At 36.7% G+C, this 19,996-nt stretch overlaps 1 protein-coding gene across 6 annotated transcripts in view; it reads left to right on the top strand.

Annotated features, from left to right (window-relative positions):
* TTC33 (tetratricopeptide repeat domain 33) overlaps nt 1–17,174 on the top strand; it is a 31,023-nt gene extending 13,849 nt beyond the window's left edge. For all 6 annotated transcript variants that reach the window (XM_032851379.1, XM_032851378.1, XM_032851381.1 and 3 more), the window contains exons 3-5: nt 11,375–11,456; nt 12,592–12,723; nt 15,913–17,174. In XM_032851379.1, coding sequence (XP_032707270.1) covers nt 11,375–11,456; nt 12,592–12,723; nt 15,913–16,266 — 568 coding nt within the window. In that variant the 3' untranslated portion in view covers nt 16,267–17,174. The remainder of the gene's footprint in view (nt 1–11,374; nt 11,457–12,591; nt 12,724–15,912) is intronic.
* The last annotated feature ends 2,822 nt before the right edge of the window (nt 17,175–19,996 follow it).

Here is a 19,996-nt window from a genome sequence, read left to right as displayed (position 1 = left end):
CATGAGGTGTTTGGCCCTCCCTTGGCTTAGGCTCTTCCCATTGTCTGGGATGAACTTTCTCCAGATCTTCAGTTAGCTGACCACTTTTTGTCAGTCAGATCACAGCTCAAATGCCTTTCTAGAGAGATCTTTTCTGACCATACATTCAGAGTAGCCATCTAGTCATTCCCTTTCACATCCCTCCACTTTTTTTTTTTTTAACTTTTTAACTTAGGTTTGTTATCTTTCTCTGCCTTCTTCCTGCATGCAAACATTCTAGAATGGAAGATCTAGAAAAACGGTAGGGTCATTTTATATCTTGTCGAATGCCGTATTCTCAGTTTCCAGAAAACTACCTGGATCTGAGGAGATGCTTAATAAATTTCTACCAAATGAACAAGCTTATAACTACAGAGCTCATTAAGCTTGAAGCTGTAGTAAATTAGAAATCTAATTGGGAGCAAAGTAGTTAAACACTTTGACATTTCTGTCTGATAAATGAGTGTGCTCACTTGCTTGCTTGTTCACCAGCTGTTGTTCACCTCGGTGTAGGGCTTACCTCACCCTGCCCAGCGAGATCCCTGTGCCCATTCTCTTTGTGCTAGCTCACCGGCACACAGTTCAGGTTGTCTTTAAGCTGGCTGAATCAGACTTTGGTCACTTATTAACCATAGTGACTTTAAACCAAGTTTTTATCTTGTAATGCTTCCTATCCAACAGCTGCAGTAGGGTGGCGTCCGGTCAGTCTTTTCCAGTCTCATGTTGAATTAAGAGATATGCTGGAGAAGTTATGAGAGACCATTGATTTATTGGGTGCCAAGTTTCCTGGGATCCAAAAACAGAGGAACTGGGGGGTGGCACCCTTTGTTTGTAGGCCAGGAGACATATATCAGAGAGAAACGAAAAATGGGGGAGGAGAGGGAATTCAATAAGCTTATGATAGTGAAGTAAATGTCCACCAGTTGCTGCTGGTTTTCAGTTGGTGGAAAACAGCTCACTTTTTCCTTCAAACCTTTGCGTGTCCCGTGAGCATAAAACACATTTCACTTAGCAAAGCCTTCAAAATAAAAGCGGTACCACTAAGAGGGTGGAGTGGCCTTTTCTTTTTTTCCTCTCAAATCTGTATGCCTGTGTTTGCACATGTATATGTTGGTATGGGTAACTGTGTGTACGTGCTGCCTAATGAAAAGAGAAAACAGAACTAAGCGATGGTCAGTGTTATCTGGAACTTCTCGTTTCCTACTTTGTGATAATGGAAGCAGCTTGAGGGGTGGGAGGGTTGGGATGGGGGAGGCTGCCCTGTTTCTCAGGAATAGTGCTGTTGGCATTTCGGGCAGGACAGATCTTTGTAATGAGGATTGCCCCTTGTCTTGCCGGATGTTAGCATCCCTGGACCCTTGTCAATAGTGCCTCTAAGTCACAATGACAACCAGAACCACCTCTGTGAATTGATATAAATGCCTGCCATGGGGTGATAACAGTTCCTGGTTGAATTAGGCAGAAACTAGGACTGAAAGTGAAAAGGACATTTGACAGATGTGACAGATTTTTAAGTGGTTGGACCAAGTAATGCAGGGGTTGGCACATCACATTTATAAATTTTTTAAGTAAACATAAAGTTTTATCGGACACAAGCATGCATCTTTGTGTATGTATCTGTGGCTGATTTTTGTGCGACAGCAGAATTGAGCAGTTGTGACAGAGACTCCATGGCCCACAAAGCCTGAAACACTCGTTATAGGGTGCTTTACTGGACTGACCTTGGTCTCCAGACCAGCCCCTTTTTCTAAAGCCACGGACTCCTAAACCTCACACATCCCGGTGTCTTAAAGTCCTTGTGCTCTACGTAGAATTTTAATCTCTTAGTTCTTTCTACCCATATTCCCATTCCCTTAGTCTTGGGATTTCTTGTAACTTCTATACCTGGAATGGTAAGATGGAACAAAGTAAGAATTAAGGTATCTGCTACTTTTCTTTTAAGGTAAAATTTGTTTTTCTTTCTTTCTTTCTTCCTTCCTTCCTTTCTTTCTTTCTTTCTTTCTTTCTTTCTTTCTTTCTTTCTTTCTTTCTTTTTCTTAAATGTATTTTCAGCAGGCTAGTTTTTGTCCCCATGTTTCATGTCTTTCATGCTTTTCTTTGCTGCTTTCCAAGACTTCCCTGAGAGAAGGTAGGGTAGGTAGATAGAATCTGGGATATTAGCACCTTCTGTGCCTGGTCTTTTTCTGGGTGTTGCAGAGAGTACAGGTGAATCTACCTTTTGGTCCCTGAACTCATTAGTGAAGAGAAGACAAAAATACATGAAAAAAATAGAGAAAAATGAAGTGGGAGAAAGCATTAGGTAGCTGGAAAAGCATTAGTCTTGTAACTGTAAGAGCTAGCTTCCTGGTTTTCACAGGATTAATACCATTAATTAATGGACTGGTGGACTGGTCCTGTAGCTGTTCTCTACCTTTGTTTCCTCTTCAGTGAAATGAGAACAAGTAATGCCAATCTTGGAGGACTTTATGAGCACTAAGGGAATGAACTTTTTGTGAGAATAATTGTTTATTAGTGATGGTATTGAAAGTACCTTGTAAAACAAAGTACTTCAGGAACACAAGTGATGCTGCACGGTCAGGTTAGTGGTACTCATACGGGCTTCATGAAGAATGGAATTTTAACTTGGTCTTAGAGGAGAGAAAGCCTTTGAATAGTGAAAAGGGGGAGGAAGGAAATCTTAGATGTGCATATGTTTGTGTACTGGGGGGCCCCCCATGAACAAAGAACGACATGATACGTGGGTGGGGACTGGGCACATACGCCGCTGAGTGGAGCAGAGGTGTGGGTGGGAGGGTAGTAGAAAAAAGATTGGACTGATAAGCTAATACTGGAAGAAATAGATTCACTAGTTTTAAGTCCTACAGAATTTACTACTACTACATTTCTTAGAATATTATGAGTAGAAGGATTATTATGAAGGAATAATTTAACTTTTCAGAGACTAGAACATAGCACATTTCCAAAGTTTTTCATGTTGTGTCTGAAATAACATTTGGAAATACTTAGAGATAGGCTGAAAGTCACCCATAATTTGGTTTCTTTTTAGGTGACATAGTAACCACTTTTAGACATAGTATCATTAAAGCTTAGTGGATAATTGCACCATGAAATGAAATTTCTGTGATGTATATACTTTTTGTTAAGAACTTTATAGGGAATCGCTATAAAGAGTCGAAATGGGTGTTAAGTATTGTTGAGAGTCTTATACTTTTTTTCCCTGTGTTATCTGTTAAATATGAGTTTTTTAAATTTTTTGAGGTGTATCCTACATGGTCATGTGAACTTTATACTTTTTAATAAGTTGCTGGATTTAATTTGTTAATACTTTAGGGTTTTTATATTTAGCTTATGCGCTAGGAAGTCTTTAGTGATTATTAGGATTCTCTTTTTTTCAGATAATGTATCTTTCTTATGACAAAAGCATTTCTTATTTTTATTGCTAGATTGTCCAAATAACGCTGAAATGCATTAGGACTCTTAAGACTACATTTTTAACTGTGGTATTTAAAACTGTGGCTTAGGCAGTGGCATATATTTCATGGACAGGACCATATTGTCTTTGTTTACCCACGAAGACTGTCCTCCACTCCTGTGTCTACCTTATTCTTTCAGAAATTATTGATAGGTGTTAGGCCTGTTGTGTTAGGTGCTAAAGCTGCATATACCTTGGTGTACATAGAGCTTCTGGCTTAAACAAACAAATAAATGTAAAGTTTCAAGTTCTATGAAGAAAAAGAACTGGGTATCATGAGCCAATATTCACAAGAATGATTTAAGGCAGGGGGGCAGAGTGAACCTCTCTGAGGAACCAGGAAGGCAGGTTGATGGGGGTTTAGCTAGGGAAGGGAGTCCTGATTCTTATTTTGCTTTTTGCATAATTTGTGATTTTGTCATATATTTGTCATTAAAACAAGGCGACTTGCTATAGTCCTGCCCATTTACTTACATGTTTTAATTTGATCCAAGTTATTCCATGATACTAGAATTAATTTCTAGTGAATCTTATTTTGTGACATTTGTGTGTATGCTCCGTGAGTGAGTAATACAGATGGTAAAATAATTTTAAATCGTCTCTGTATCTGAAGTAGAAATTGGGAGATTAAAATTGTGACTTTTTACTTGTTTCAGAAAACAGGTTGTCTAATATGGCAAGTAGGAGAAGAAGGCAATTGCTTTCAATACAATAACAACTAAGAAACATCCTGCACTAGGTAGGAGTTGACATCATCGTTTTAATTTGCTTTGGAAAATGACCTTTATTCAGTGTGTGTCCACATTGATGTGACTTCGGACTCCTTCCTGCTGTCTCCGGAGGCCATGGATCTGCCCTGCATCGTTTGTTCTTGTGTGTAATAAATTAGACACTCTTAAGATAGGTTTCTTCTTTTGTGTAAGTAAATAGTTGAAGTTTAAACTGTTACCGAATGTGGGCTTTTTTGACTTGACCTAATCCCGTGTCCACATAATTTCAATAAGCGATAGTGACTAAGACTTGGAGCAGTTTAGAATTTATTTGTCAAGTGTACTTCTGACTTGTCCCTTGTCTGATAGAATCACCCAGGGACTCTGATCTAAGCATCATCTCAGCAATTCTTCCCAACGCACTTCCCCTTCTCCTAAATTTGTATGTCTTGAGAAAATATGCCATGATTAGGAAGTATGTCTTTTCTCTTTTATTGCCTTTTTGTTTTTTTTTTTTCTTTCTGACCTTATCTTAAGGTATGGGAATTAGGTTTCTTATGACAGATTTTCGTTGTATTACTTACACATTATTTTGTCCTTGCTTTCTTCAGAGTGCTACTCCAATTTCTAGACGGAGAAGCTCAAAATATCTTAACCGTTTTGGGGGGGTTTAATTAAAAAAATTGATCATTGCATAAAAGTTGGAACTTGATTTACCTACATTGGAAGTCACACAGCTTTCACTCGAATTAAATCTATCAAAAACTACTTTCAATATCATTGTAATGTCTATGCAAAAGCTCTCACAAAATCAAAGAAGAAAACTAAACTTTCAATTTCAAATATTATATTCTGAACAAAGGAAAGCCACTTCGAATAAGAAAATTTAAACTGAGCCAGAAAAGTTATTTCTATCATGAAACATTTTTGGGCACAATTATTGTAAATAATTATTAGAAATACAATGTAAAATAAGGTGAAAACTTTAAAGTTTTTGATGACATAGTTTTTAATGAGGCAATAAAATACGAATGTTAATATTAGCTAGGGGTTTGCTAAAAAGTGTACCTGTATAGAGATAGCTTTTAGGGGAGGTGCCTGGCTGGCTCAGTTGGTAGAGCATGCAACTCTTAATCTCAGGGTCGTGAGTTCAAGCCCCATACTGGGTATAGGGCCTACTTAAAAAAAAAAAAAAAGAAAAGAAAAATAGCTTTTAGGAAACTTCTTCTTCCTTTTTTAATTTAAGTAATCCCTATACCCAACGTGGGATAGAAGTAGCATTTAAATTTGTCTTGATATTTCCATATAAGGATGTAAAATTGTGTGATAGAAATCAAATAGAAATCTGTCATGATATTAGTGGAAAGTAATACTCATTTGTGGCTAGTTACATTCTGTTTGACAGAAAAAAATGCTATAACATTTCTTCTTAAAAATGGTCAACCTTCTTTCATGGATTCTGCCTTTTTTTTTTTTTTTAATATTTTATTTGAGAGCGAGCAAGCAGGGGGAGAGAGAGTGTGTGAGCAGGAGGAGAGATGAGGGAGCGGCAGGGGGTGAGGGAGAAGCAAACTCCCCACTGAGCAGGGAGCCCTTTATGGGGCTCCATCCCGGGACCTGAGCTGAAGGCAGATGCTTAACTGTCTGATCCACCCAGGTGCCCCTGGATTCTGCATTTATGAGTTTACCCACTCACTAAAGTATATTGGTAACCCCCAAATTAATACGGTGCTTTCACAAGCATTAGGGAACATGCACAGAGCTGAGAAAAATTTGAGTGCCTGCTGTGGCTGTTCCCAGATGAGTCAAACAAGGTGCAACTGTGTCTCCTTGTTCCAACTCTTACACTGTAAACAACTGTCCTTTTTGTGGTCTAAGTTATATTTTCCACACATAATGTGTCTTTTGCTGGTGGTTTTGCTGTTTAAAACGGCCCCTGAGTGTGGTTTAGAAGTGCTGTGTTCCTAAGAACAAGGGTGTGATGTGAATGAGCACAGATTTGACAGAGAAAATATGTGTGTGTTCAGTAACCTTTGTCCAGGCGTGAGTTACAGTGCTATTGGCCATGAGTTCAATGTTAATGAATCAGAAATATATATTAAATAAGATGTCTTTAAACAGAAACACATAAAACAAGGCTATATATTAATCAGTTGATAAAAATATGACCAGGGGTTTGCAGGAACTTAACCCTGTGTTTTCCAAACTACGAGCAATGATTCAGTATTTGCTAATTCAGTCTTTACAGCGCCTTTTTAGAACATAACTTTGGGAATGAGAATCAGCTATATCTGGAATAAAGCTTTTGAGCTTAATAGTGTTTTAATATCTGCAACTTTTCTTTTTATCAAGAATATAAATAACCAGGACAAGTAATTAAAATTGTCTCTTAATCTGTTTAAAATCTAAATCTTTCTGGTTCCTGGTAGAGTCTGGATAGTAAGAGATCTACTATACAGCCATTTTTTAAAAAGGCAGTTCTGTACATAATAATACAAAATGATCTCAATATATAGTAAGTAAAAGGGCAAGGGAGAGAATTGTGTGTATATTTAGAATGTTACCATTTATGATGTTTTCAAAGATACATAGGTCCTCATGCTTATAAATCCAAAGATTATCTTTGGCAGGATATCAAGGAACTGGTAACTGGTTGCCTGTGGGAAAGTGATCTAATAGACCAGAGGACAGGAGTGAAGGCAAGATTTGCTTTTCATTGTACAAATTTTGGGGCACTTGGGTGGCGTAGTTGGTTAAGTGTCCAACTCTTGGTTCAGCTCAGGTCATTATCTCAGGGTTGAATTTGAGACTAGCATGGGCCAGCACAGATTCTGCTTAAGATTCTCTGTCTCATCCCCCCATCCACCACCACCTCCCCCAATGCACTCCCCTTTTTTTTTTTTTTTTTGAATATATTCTTACAAATAACAGTTGGATTTTAAAGGTCAGGTGTTTAACCTACTGAACCACCCAGGTGCCCCAGTGGGTCATATTAATAGAAAATCTGAAGGGGAAGAGTATAGACTTAGAGTATAGCATATTATAGTAGGTGCCCTAGTGGGTCATATTAATAGAAAATCTGAAGGGGAGGAGTCTAGACATATATTATAGTATATTATAGTAAATATAATATTTGCTACATATAATAATACTAACACTGATAATATTAATACATAATAATGTTAATATAATAATATAATATATACTTATTTCTTCCCTCATTGGCTTTTTTCATAAAGGAAATTAATGAGAATGATATTTTAAGTTGTACCATCCTTCCTTCTAAAGTGATCTCATTTCCAGTCAGTTTTATATCAAGTATAATATGTGTATATTTGACCTCCAAAATACAGCTTTCCTTCTTCAGCAATTGTTCATGGCCCACTTCCTTCCAAAAAGATAGCAGTAATGACCAAAGGGTAATTTTTTCAAGTTTTATGGAGATATAATTGATGTATAACATTATGTAAGTTTAAGGTATAGAATGTGATGATTTGATAAACATATATATTGCAGAATGATTACCACGGTAAAAAGTTAGTTGATACATCCATCACCTCACATTTGCTTTTTTTGTGTGGTGAGAACATTTAAGATTTACTCTTTTAGCAGCTTTTAAATATAATGTCTAACAGTAGAGGATCCATTTGAATGAATTTTGTATTGAAACACTAGTAATCCGTCTCTGAGCATTATGCTACAGAGAGAAGCATTTGATAATTTAAAGACATTAAAAAAAGTTTCATATGTGTGATATATATTAAAACAAACTGGAAGTATATACAATAAAGTGTTAACTATATTAACTATGGTTGTTGTCTTTAATTTCTGTGTGTGGAAGGTATGGGTGTGTATGCATGCGCTTTCCTATATTTTCTGATTCTTCTCTGTGTATTTGGGAAATAATTTTTTATATCAAAACAATTATATCAAAACAAGTGTCCTTTACTCAGGTATAGAATACAAGAAAGACCTGATTTAAGAACATTTTGTATAAAAACAAACACTTCATGTAAGCACCATAATGTTAGAGCAGCAGAGAACCCAAATGCCCATTGACTGATGAATGGCTGAAGAAGATGTTTAAAACACACACACACACACACACACACACACACACACACTCTCTGGAATATTACCTAGCCATCAAAAAGAATGAAATCTTGCCATTTGCAACGACATGGATGGAGCTAGATTATATTCTGCTAAATGAAATAAGTCAGAGAAAGACAAATACCATATGAACTCACTCATATGTGGAATTATGAAAGAAAACAGGTGAATGTGTGGGAAGGGAGAAAAGAAAAAAAGGAGAGAGGGAAATAAGCCATAAATGACTCTTAACAATAGAGAACAAACGGAGGTTTAATTGAGGGGGCTGAGGGGTACTAAATGGGCGATGGGTATTAAGGAGCGCACTTGTTATGATGAGCACTGGGTGTTGTATGTAAGTGATGAATCACTGAGTTCTATTCCAGAAGCCAATATTGCCCTGTGTGTTAACTACCTAAATTTTTTTTAAAGATTTTTTTTTTTAAAGATTTTATTTATTTTAGAGAGAGAGGGAAAGAGAGAGCAGGAGCAGAGGGGCATGGCAGAGGGAGAGGGAGAAGCAAACTCCCCACTGAGCAGGGAGCCCAATGCGGGGCTCAGTCTTGGGACCCTGAGATCATGACCTAAGCTGAAGGCAGGTGCTTAACCTATTGAGCCACCCAGGCGCCCCTCCCCTCCCGCCAAGAATATTTCTGACGCAGGCAGAAGCAGGGAAAAACATTCAGCATTGTGGTAGCACATCATAAAAATGAAGTGAATAATGGTCACACTGTATTCCTAAAACTCTAGTAGTCTTCCACCCAGAAGTAAACACAGTGTTCAAATAGGTAACTCTTCAGTACTCAGCAGTGGCCCCTGTTAGGGAAGAAGATACTAACTGTGGTCCAGGCAGTAGTTCTGATAGCTATGTCTGCGTTTTCAGATTGGTTTGCCTGGAAGCAAAGACTACCAGCTTTTCCAGGGTCAATCTGAAGCATCTAGCTCCGTCTAGCTTGCTATTACCAAGTTGCGGTAGCCACTGCTGCAGCCTATCATGGCAGCTCCGGCGGGATGTGTAAAGCACACTCCCACCATGTTCACCTTCCCCCTGCTGCTAGCCATGGGGCCGGCTCTGTGGCAGACCTATTTACAGGTGTTGGTAGCCCATTTTCATTTGCCAAGACGGCATGAGACCCCTGGAAATGGTACTGCCCATCTGTATTCCTTGCTAGTCAAAGAACTCTCTAGCAAGGTGAAAACAGAATGTACTTTTTTATGTTCTTCAAGCTTTGCATTTTCTCCCAAATGTCACCTGTATTTCTCTACTTCACTGTCCTCTGTTTAAATAATAATAAATAATAATAATAATCAGTGCATATTGGCCCACATTTTGGTTATCTTTGGTTTGGATCTTCATATATTCAAGTAGGAAATTATGCGGAAGAACACATACAGAGGAAATGAAGGGTCTGGAAAACAGGAAACAATGAGTGATTCCATAGAAGGTAGCACATGATAGGTCTTAATATGTTATGAAAGATACTATCAATGGTTCACCACCTTGGTGTTTATTACCGTTTCCTGGTTCAAAAAATTTAGATGCCTGTGTCCTCCTCTGAGAATATCTGTTTTAGGTGAGCTGAGGCTAGGCCCAGCTCTGTGTATACGTGTGGTGTGTGTGTGGTGTGTATTTCTTCCCTTCCAGAATCTCCCTAGATCATTCTGGTATAGCCAAGAATTAAAACTAGTGGGTTACATATTTTCTGTTTATCTCGAGAAACCAGAATTAGTAGCACTGGGAGGAAGGTACAGAATAGAAAGTTTCTGCTCGTTGTCATGGAAGATATAGTCTGGCAAATAGGACTTTCTCTTTGTAGAAATAGTCACATATATGTGAGTTAAACACTTGTGAAGGATACCATATAGGATAACATAGAAGGATAACATATAGGGCTTTATTATTCCTTAATTTTATTTAAAAAAGAAAGTGCTGCAGTGCTTCTGCAAATTTGGACGTGGCACGCTAACATTGGTTTTAGGCAGGAGGAATTCGTGGTGTCTTCGCAGAGATGCTAGTTGACCATACAGCTCTGGAGGTCACAAGAAAAACCTCACTAGGAGGACATCAGTGCAAAAGTGATAGTGGAAATCACCATCTCTAAGCTGTTTTTCATTCATTTGACCCGTTTTTTAAAAAAAGATTTTATTTATTTATTTGACAGAGCTCACAAGTAGACAGAGAGGCAGGCGGCGGGGGGGGGGGGGAAGCAGGCTCCCCACTGAGCAGAGAGCCCAATATGGGGCTCGATCCCAGGACCCTGGGATCATGACCTGAGCCGAAGGCAGAGGCTTAACCCACTGAGCCACCCAGGTGCCCCTCATTTGACCCATTTTTTATAAGCTTACCTTGTATTAATAGTGATGAAAAGATATAGTTCCTGAGCTCATGGAATTTACAGACAAGGAAACTTAAAACTGAAGAATTTTTTTTTAAGATTATTTATTTGAGAGAGAGAGAGAGAGAGAGAGCAAGAGCCAGGGGGGAGGGCAATGCAGAGCGGGGAGAGAGAGAATTCTCAAGCAGACTCCCCACTGAGCACAGAGCCCGAGGCAGGGCTCAATTCCGTGACCCTGAAATCATGACCTGAACCAAAACCAAGAGTCAGACGCTCAACCAGCTGAGCCATCCAGGTGCCCCAAAAGAGTCTTTACACAGTTACCAGGCAACTTCTTAAAAGTGTTGTGTGTCAGCTAGATTGTTTCTGGATTGCCCAGGATTGCAACTGGATTATAAATTCCTCAGAAAAGTCCTTTGTAATACTTGCGACATGTATGACAACATTTGCAGACACATTGGTGTTGATGAAAAAAGGGAAATTTTGATGGCGATTTCTCAGCCGGGAAAGTAAAATTGGAGAGAGATTTCTAAGATCTCTTGCATTTATATTTGTCTTTTTCTCTTTTGCTGTCCTTTCTCTTTAACTCTTAATTTTTCTTGTTTTTGTAATGTTATTGTTATTGTGAGTTCTTGAATAGAGCTATTTCTTGATATACAAGTATTCCTTAGTACCCGATTTAAATATTTAGTTAGGTACTCTCAAGGCCTTATTAAAAATATGATATTAATGTAACTTAACCACAGATATCGAGAGGCAATTCAAAAATGGGATGAAGCACTGCAGTTAACCCCAGATGATGCCACCCTGTATGAAATGAAATCACAGGTAAAGATCATGGAGAATTTCAGTTTCATTATGAAATCTCACTGTGTTGTGTTCATATGTGTTTGGTGAACAGTAATGAACCAAAATGGCATTTCTTTCCACTTTCTTTCTCAAATATGTCTTTTTCAAATTTTTTAACATTTCCTTTCCAAAATGTGTTACAGTATTATTATTGGTAGGCCCTGGGTGATAAAATATTATCACTGTATTATTTATGGCTCTGCCTTTTGCATGACATTAGAAATTCATTAATTTTCACAGTGAAGTTAACTTATTTCAACCTTGGTAAGATATGAACAGATGCCTATCTTTTAGGAAGTCAGTGGTGATTTCTTTTCTTCTTCTTCTTCTTCTTCTTCCTCTTCTTCTTCTTCTTCTTCTTCTTTTTTTTTTAGTGGTGATTTCTTAAATGAAATGTGTTTGCTTGCCTTGGAAATTAATTGTAGTGAACTGGGCAATAGCTTTGTTTCTTCAGAATGAGGATGGTTGGACTCTGTATGATGATATTTCTCTAAAAATGGCCTAGTCCTTAGCAAAAGGTCAGAATAGACTCAATTTATTAATAGTTTGGAAATAACATTTGAATTTTAAAAATACATTTCTATTATTTTGTGGGAAAGTCTATAAGGAAAATCTCTGAGCACTTGGGTTAAGTTATCCAAAAGACTTTAAAATCTCTAATGGAGTATCAGACATATTTTTGGGAGGGAATAGTTGCAATTCAGCCTTGATCTACACACTTTACAGATACCTTTCAGATGATGATCTCAAACGTAAGGCACACTGTAAATAGAAAACCACATTGTAAATAGAATAATCAAAAGTGGAATTAAGAGTTCAAATATCTCTGAACCACCATGGCTAGATCATGATCACCTTTTTTTAACTGATGGGCAAGAGTGTTCAATGACTGAGAAGGGGATAGTTTATATTTTCATAGTTATTTTAGAAATAGGAAGAATAGTCTTTCCTGATCCTGCATGGGAGAGGTGTGGGTCAAAACCACTGAGATGCTATATTTACCAGACTAAAAATATTTTTTTAAAAATGAAAAAGTTTATATATGGTTATTCATTAGTAGTTTGCTAGTTTATGAGTATTACTGACAAGTTTTGTTTCTTTTTTTTGGCTACAGGTCCTAATGTCTCTTCATGAAATGTTCCCAGCAGTACATGCAGCTGAAATGGCTGTCCAGAGAAATCCACATTCATGGGAGTCTTGGCAAACTTTGGGACGTGCTCAGCTTGGATTAGGAGAGATAGTCCTGGTAAGGAAGTTAGATTATTATAATGATGAAATTTTATTCTGACGTGTTTTTGATTAGCTGAGCCAAAAAGTAAATAGCCATTTATTACATCTGTGCAAAAAATAAATAGCAAATTGCCTCTTAAAGGTAGTAAGTATAGATACAGATCATAGTTCTTATTGAATGTCTTTTTCCGTTGTAAACATGAATTATATTAGAGTCAGAATATTTTTTCCAGGGGGCACCCCGCTGATTCAGGTGGTTGTTTCCAACTCTTGGTTCGGCTCAGATAGTGATTTCATAGGCCTTGAGATTGAGCCCCCTGTCAGGCTCCATGCACAGTGGGGAGTCTGCTTAAGAGGCTCTCCCTCTGTCCTTCCCTCTTTCTCTCTCTCTCTCTAAAATAAATAAAATCTTAAAAAAAAAAGAATTTTTTTTCAGGTGTTAGGTAGCACAAGATGAAGAAATGAGAGTTGGCTGTGACCGTTACATCTTGTTTTTGTTTTTGTTTAGGCAGGGCTGGCCCCTAATATCCTAAAGAGTGTTTGCAAATCTAATACAGTAGTGCCAAATTTTCTGTTTGTCATTAATTAAGATTTTGCAAGGCTTTATTTGCCTTTCACAGTTAGAATAAAAATTAAAAATTAAAAATAGCTTCTTTTTTAAAAATTGTTTTATTTATTTATTTATTTATTTTAAGATTCTATTTATTTATTTGACAGACAGAGATCACAAGTAGGCAGAGAGGCAGGCAGAGAGAGAGGAGGAAGCAGGCTCCCTGCTGAGCAGAGAGCCCGATGCAGGGCTCGATTCCAGTACCCTGGGATCATGACCTGAGCCGAAGGCAGAGGCTTTGACCCACTGAGCCACCCAGGAGCCCCTAAAAATAGCTTCTTTAAAGGCTAATGAAATGACTGGTAAACCCTGAACTTAAGTTTAGTAACAATGGCTTTAGTAAGTTATAGATAACGTAGATTTTTCTAATAAATATCATTTCTGTTTACCAAAATAAAGGTATTGGTCAAATTCTCAGAAATAATAAGTAAGGAATTTTGATGAGAGAATAATTGGTGTCAAATAACTTAAACATGATAATCTGAAATGAGGTTCACAGTGATGGAAACCAGTTTAACCAAAGTCCCTATTTTTTTTTTTTTACCTGAAGACTTAACTCATACTAGAGTTAGAAAAAAGAAATTCGTGGTATTTTGTTTTCTAATGGGTTAACAGGAAAACAAACAAAGCCTATCACAAAATTCTTGCCCCCCATTTCTGCTTTATTTAAAAGCTTACAAAGCATTATCTCTTTTGCTTGTTAAGTGTCTATGGTAATGGGAAAAAATCTCTAGGATTTAAAGTTTAGCAAAGATTGTCCTGTAAAGAAAGAAAATACTGCAGGAGACATGGTAGAGGTACTTCCAGTCAATCAGTAAAAGTAAAATTATTTAAGATTTTAAGGTTTTTTTTTGCATAAGGGAACCAGTTGTTCAGTTGTGTTTTTTTTGGTTTTTTATTTTTTTTCCTGCTGATACGGTTCTGTCCATTAAAATTATGAAATTCTTGCAGGGATTAAAAGTGTAGTTTTTTTCCTCATTTAATATAATTTTTAGGGCTGTACTTGGGAAAATCTAAGTTTGTAATTTTTATGTATACTTAAGCTATTTTGAAAGACTGGAATGGTAAGAAAAAAAAGACAAAATGTCGTTAAGGAAAGGTTGCTATGAAAAATATATTGAAAGCGAGCTAAAAATTGTTAACATCTAACCATTCTTCCTATATTTGCATGTATTTGGACAAAAACACAAGATCATACAAAGACCACGTGGTAGATTAAGAGTCAGTAGGTGGGGAGAGCTCCAGCAGTTAATTATTCAGGATTTTATATAGACTTGGGTGTTGGAAGGGATGAATCATTAAATTCTACACCTGAAACTTACATTATATGTTAACTAACTGGAATGTAAATAAAAACTTGAAACTTAGAGTGAGTTGGGTGTTGGAAAACAGTTATAGGCTTAGTTCTTCATTTTCTAATTGCTTGAGGTGTAAAATTAGCTCTTTGAGATCTTTCTTCTATAAATGTCCCTCTTAGTTCTGCTTTTGCTGCATCCATAAGCTTTAGTATGTTGTGTATTCATTCTTGTTTGTCTCCGGATGTTTTCTCATTTCCCTTATGACTTACTCTTTGACTCATTGGTTGTTGAAGACTGGGTTGTTTAGTTTCTGCTTATTTGTGAATTTCCTGGTTTTTCTTCTGCTACTGATCTCTGGTTTTATTCCATTGTCATTAGAAAAGACACTTGGTATAATTTCAGTTGCCTTAAATTTGTAAACCTTGTTCTATGACCTGACATGTGACCTCTCCTGGAAAATGTTATGTTTGTACTTGAGAATAGCGTGCACTCTGATGCTATTGGGGGAAATGTTTTGTCTATGTTGGGTCCCTTTGATCTATAGTGTCATTCAGGTCCTCTCTTCCCTTAGTGATCTGCCTTCTGGGTATTGGGTCCCATTACCGAAGTTGGGTATAGCAGTCTCCTGCTGTCTGTTGCTGTCAGTTTCCCCCTTCAGCTCTGTCTGTGTTTGCTTTATACTTACAGGTGTTCCGGCTTTGGGAGGAATATATGTTTATAATGGTTATGTCTTCCTGGTGAATTGACCCTTCTATCATTCTATAATGTCCTTCTTTGTCTCTTGTGATGGTCAATACATGTTAGCATTATTTGAATCTAAGCTCTGGGTGTAAACGTAGGCATTCCCAGTACGTACCTTTCTGATGATGGGTTAGCCAAGAAATCCCTAGATTCTTACAGCTGCTGGCCTGCAGACATGGAACAGTGCATTTGCCTTGTCTTGAACTAGAAAGCATTCCCTGTACTTCAGTGGACTGGAGTTCTCCGCAGCAGTTTGTCAGGCACTTTCTTTCACACTTCTTTAACTTTTTCTTTTTTTCATCATAATCATCATCCAGTGTTTAGGGCACAGCCCTAATTTCTATCCTTACATTCTAATATGTTTTTAAAAAATGTCAAACACACACACACACACACACACACAGTGTGTGTGTGTGTGTGTATAAAATATATATATGATATATATATTTTAAAGAGATAGAGATAGATATTATGGATTATATATATTAGATTGACTCATTTTTTTAAACAAAGCAAACAAAAAAAACTTTGTTGTTTTTTTTTTAATCTCCCTTAGGCAATTCGAAGTTTTCAGGTCGCCCTTCACATCTATCCAATGAACCCTGAAATATGGAAAGAAGACCTTTCTTGGGCAAGAACACTCCAGGAGCAGCAGAAGGTTGCGCAGAAGATTAAAAAGTGTGACGCATCAGTGGAAGTAACCCATTTCTCACCAAAGTCAATTCCTGACTATGACTTTGAAAGTGATGAGATTGTTGCCGTTTGTGCGGCGATTGCTGAGAAACAGAAGACGGTTCCAGCAAATAAAACAATGGTTATTGTGTCAGCTTCTGGGACTGTAGAGACAGTCACTGAGAAGGAAGATGGGGCTACACCACCAGATGGCTCTGTTTTTATCAAAGCCCGATGAAGTAGCGGGAATCCTTTGAATCTGTCTTTTTGATTGCCACTTAAAATTTTAGGTGTAGGGACATTAACTATGGAGGAACAGAGCAAAACTCCTGTTTGTAAAATGAGTTTTGCAGATGAGGCATATAAAAACCAAATGGTAGAATTACGGTATAGTGTTTGGACTACGCTTTGATAAGTTATGATTTAAATTTCTTAAGATTAGAATTCTGAGTACAGTGGCTTTTGATTCATAAACTTAATTTAATCCCAAAATATAAATGAGTGCATTTTAAAGACACAACTTGAAAAGTGAATTCTTTGATAGTGAATCACTTGATGGCCAGTGTCATAAAAATGCTGACTTGTTGATTTTGTTCCGTGATAAAGGAAGTCAGTGATTTCTTTTCCTCCTTTTAGAAATATACTGCTCTTGCTATTCACTCTTCTGTTTTTCTGGTTGCATTAGAGTAAGTGTGTCACAAAGCTCTAATATTTTTGACATTCAGTTTGATTCAAAGTTGTCATTTGGTTATATGTGGAATCTTTGAAAGTTTGGCTGAAAATGCATGCAAATATCTACATTCTAAACATTTTCCCAAGTTTCTCTTAATTCTGATTTGAGCTTTTATTTTGGCTTTAAGATTATTATGACAATAGTATTTGCCTCCTTCAGTATTAGATATGTAAAATACTGATACATGTCAGAATGATGGTTTTATTTTTTTAGTTGTTGAAGTGGATAGTGTTCCTTTCCACAGGTGGGTCTTATTTCAGATGTGCATTTTTTAAAAAATGAATGGTTTTTATAGATGTGTCATAACAAATTGTCCTACTGCATTGTCCCAGTCAAAAGCAGTATTTTCTTCTTGTTTTTAAAAGCTTAAAGATTTGGAAAATAATTTATCTTTTGCTTATAACTTTCCAGCTGATGGTTTGGAAGTCCTTTTCTAGATAACTTTTTTGGAGCTACTCAATTAAATTACAATTACAATTTTAAATAACAGATTATATCTTTCTAAAAATAAAAAAGTAAGGCTGTTAATGAGTGCCAGTGAATGAATAATTTAGGCACAACATACATAGAAACTGAAACATGACTGTGGTACAATACGTGAGTAGAGAAGGCTATATTTAAAGAAATATTTCATTGAAAGGCCACAGTCATGTTCACAAATCAAAACCGCCATTGTTAATGTGAATTATTATTTTTATACTACATATATTGTAGTACAATTATATAGACTACTGGGTACTGTTACTTCTGACACTCAGGAAGGTATTATTGCTATAAAATTAATTTTATCCTTGTTAGAAATGAAAGTAAGCTATTTTGTTTTAAAGAATCTTACCTTACCCTGTTGAAGCATGTGTGTAATGGTCATTTTTCTGAGATGATTTTTTTTTTTCCTTTTTAAATTTTTATTTGAATTCTAGTTAGTTGACGTACAGTGTGATACTGGTTTCAGGAGTAGAATTCAGTGATTCATCACTTCCATACAACACCCAGTGCTCATCATAACAAGTGCCCTCCTTAATGCCCATCACCCATCTAGCCCATCTCCCACCCTCTGAGATGATTTAAAAAGTTTTTCCTTTAGTGGAATGCTTACCTCTTTTTTTTCAGAGTATTGTATTTTTCCCCCAAAGTTACATTGCAAAGTTAGCTCTGGTTAGAGAGGTTAGTTTTAGAGGAATCCAAAGAACAAATACTAATTACATTTTATTTCACTTAATAAAAGATATTCTCCCAGGGTAGATACTTGGGCATCTACAGAAGTGAGCATTCACCCTTTGGTATGTTATTTTGAGTATTGGGCTTTTGTTTATCATGTAATTTGTAAATAAATAGTTTTTTCCTTCATTTTAAAGATTTGCCTCTTTGTGTTGTTAGCTTTTGAAAAATTAGGTTGATTTGTTTAATTTCTTTGTTATGTGGGAATAAAATATGTAAAACACCTTGGATGGAGTCTTGCATAGGATGTCCTCAGTAAATGTTAGCTATTTCTGTGAAGAACTTGACTTAGTTTGGAGATATTTAACCTGTTTCTTCTGAGTTTAAGAAAGTAGGAGAATTTTGTAATCTTTATCTGAAAGTGAAGAGTCACTACTTTTGATATTTTAGAACAGATGGTTATCAGTTGGGGTTATTCTTGTCATAAAGTCAGCCCTAAAAGAGGCAAGACCCAGGATGGAGGGCATGTAGCTACGATTCTGTTAAAGAACCTAGTCTTTTCCTGTATTCATATCAGTGGGACAGATTTGTCTTTTCCTTACTCAGATATAAGACATAAATTGGAAGACATAAAATGGAGGGAAAAGGAATAATGAATTTTGAAGAACGAAGGCAGCTCATTTATTCATGCCCCAGAAGATGCTCACCTAACACTCTTCTGTGCATGAAGACACGAATGCACATATCATTTTCTAAGATGTGAATACTTATACATAGACATTTGCTAAGCTTATTAACTGCAATAGCAAACACTTCTAATTGATGTTTATAATAATGATACAATTAAAGATGTTTAATATATTCTCTGAAATAACATTAAATACTATATTGAATATAATTTGTATTATTCTTATTTGAAAATTGTATGGGATAGACACTCGTTAGTCAGAACACCACACATCCAGATCATGCCTGATAATTTGAGAATCCATATATTATTCTCTAGACAATAGGTTTTTAGATTATAATGTATTTATCTTAAATATGCTAACGAATGCTACACAAACATTGAAAAGCATGTAAGTTGTGAACCCAGAATCACTGCAGTTGGGGCCTTTTAGAGGTACACACTTTTATAGTAGTAGTCTTAGTGTAAAGAGGTTTTAAATTGATGTTATATGACAAAACTGTAGTGAAGATTTAAGTAAAAAAGTTTTGTCTGAGAAAGCTAGAGTTCCTATGATTATAACTGACCACTATAGCCTCTTGAGTTCGAAAATTATGCTTTATGTAATGATGTCAAAAGTTTGTTTTACTGCCTTTCCCAGCAGTAAGAAAATTCTGTCTTTTTTTTTTTTTTTTTTCCCAGACTTTGTGAGTCAGTAGCCTTTCTAAATTGACTCTGGACCTGCCATCCTGGAGCTTTGATTTCATGACATACATGTATCTACATGAGTTGTGAGTTGACACAGGAACCATAGTTCCATAACTATCTTTGAATTAATTAGTATACTCAATGGGTTTTTTTCTGAGAGATTTATATTAAGCCAATGGTGTGAAATTGATGACATTTTAGGATTGAGAAAGTAAGGGTTTCTTTTTTTTTAATCAATAATAAAGTACAGAAATTTGTGAGTGATTGACTCATTACCAAAGTAAATTAAAAATGAAATATGTCACTTTAGTCACTTGCAATTAAATATGCTCTCTGGAAGGGGTAGCCCTGTGGCTGGTGTGCCATGAATTGTGCCTCAATGAATGTTATATGTGAACTTGGTGTGTGCGCCACGGTGGAAGACAGGTTGAAAAATGTTGATCTACATCTTGTTGAGAAGGCAGAGGGTAGAGGTGGCCTCCTCTCGAGGTGCTTCTTTACACATCCATTAAGCAAGGACTCCTGATCACTCCCTTCTCGGATCACCTCAACTCCCTGCAAAAGGGAGTTCAGGATAAAGAACTAGACATGCAAACCTTTCTCCCCTTTCTGGGGATTTGTAATGCTTGCAGAGAGCCTGTGTTTTATTCTCTTGCCAGACATGGCATAAGCTTTGCAGTGAAAGGCTCTATGACTCTGCAA

Source organism: Lontra canadensis, unplaced genomic scaffold, assembly GCF_010015895.1.
Source record: "Lontra canadensis isolate GAN:19392208 unplaced genomic scaffold, GSC_riverotter_1.0 scaffold5, whole genome shotgun sequence".
In the NCBI taxonomy this organism is placed as follows: domain Eukaryota; kingdom Metazoa; phylum Chordata; class Mammalia; order Carnivora; family Mustelidae; genus Lontra; species Lontra canadensis.
Note: the sequence above shows the minus strand (reverse complement) of the source record. Positions and strands in the feature narration are given on the sequence as shown.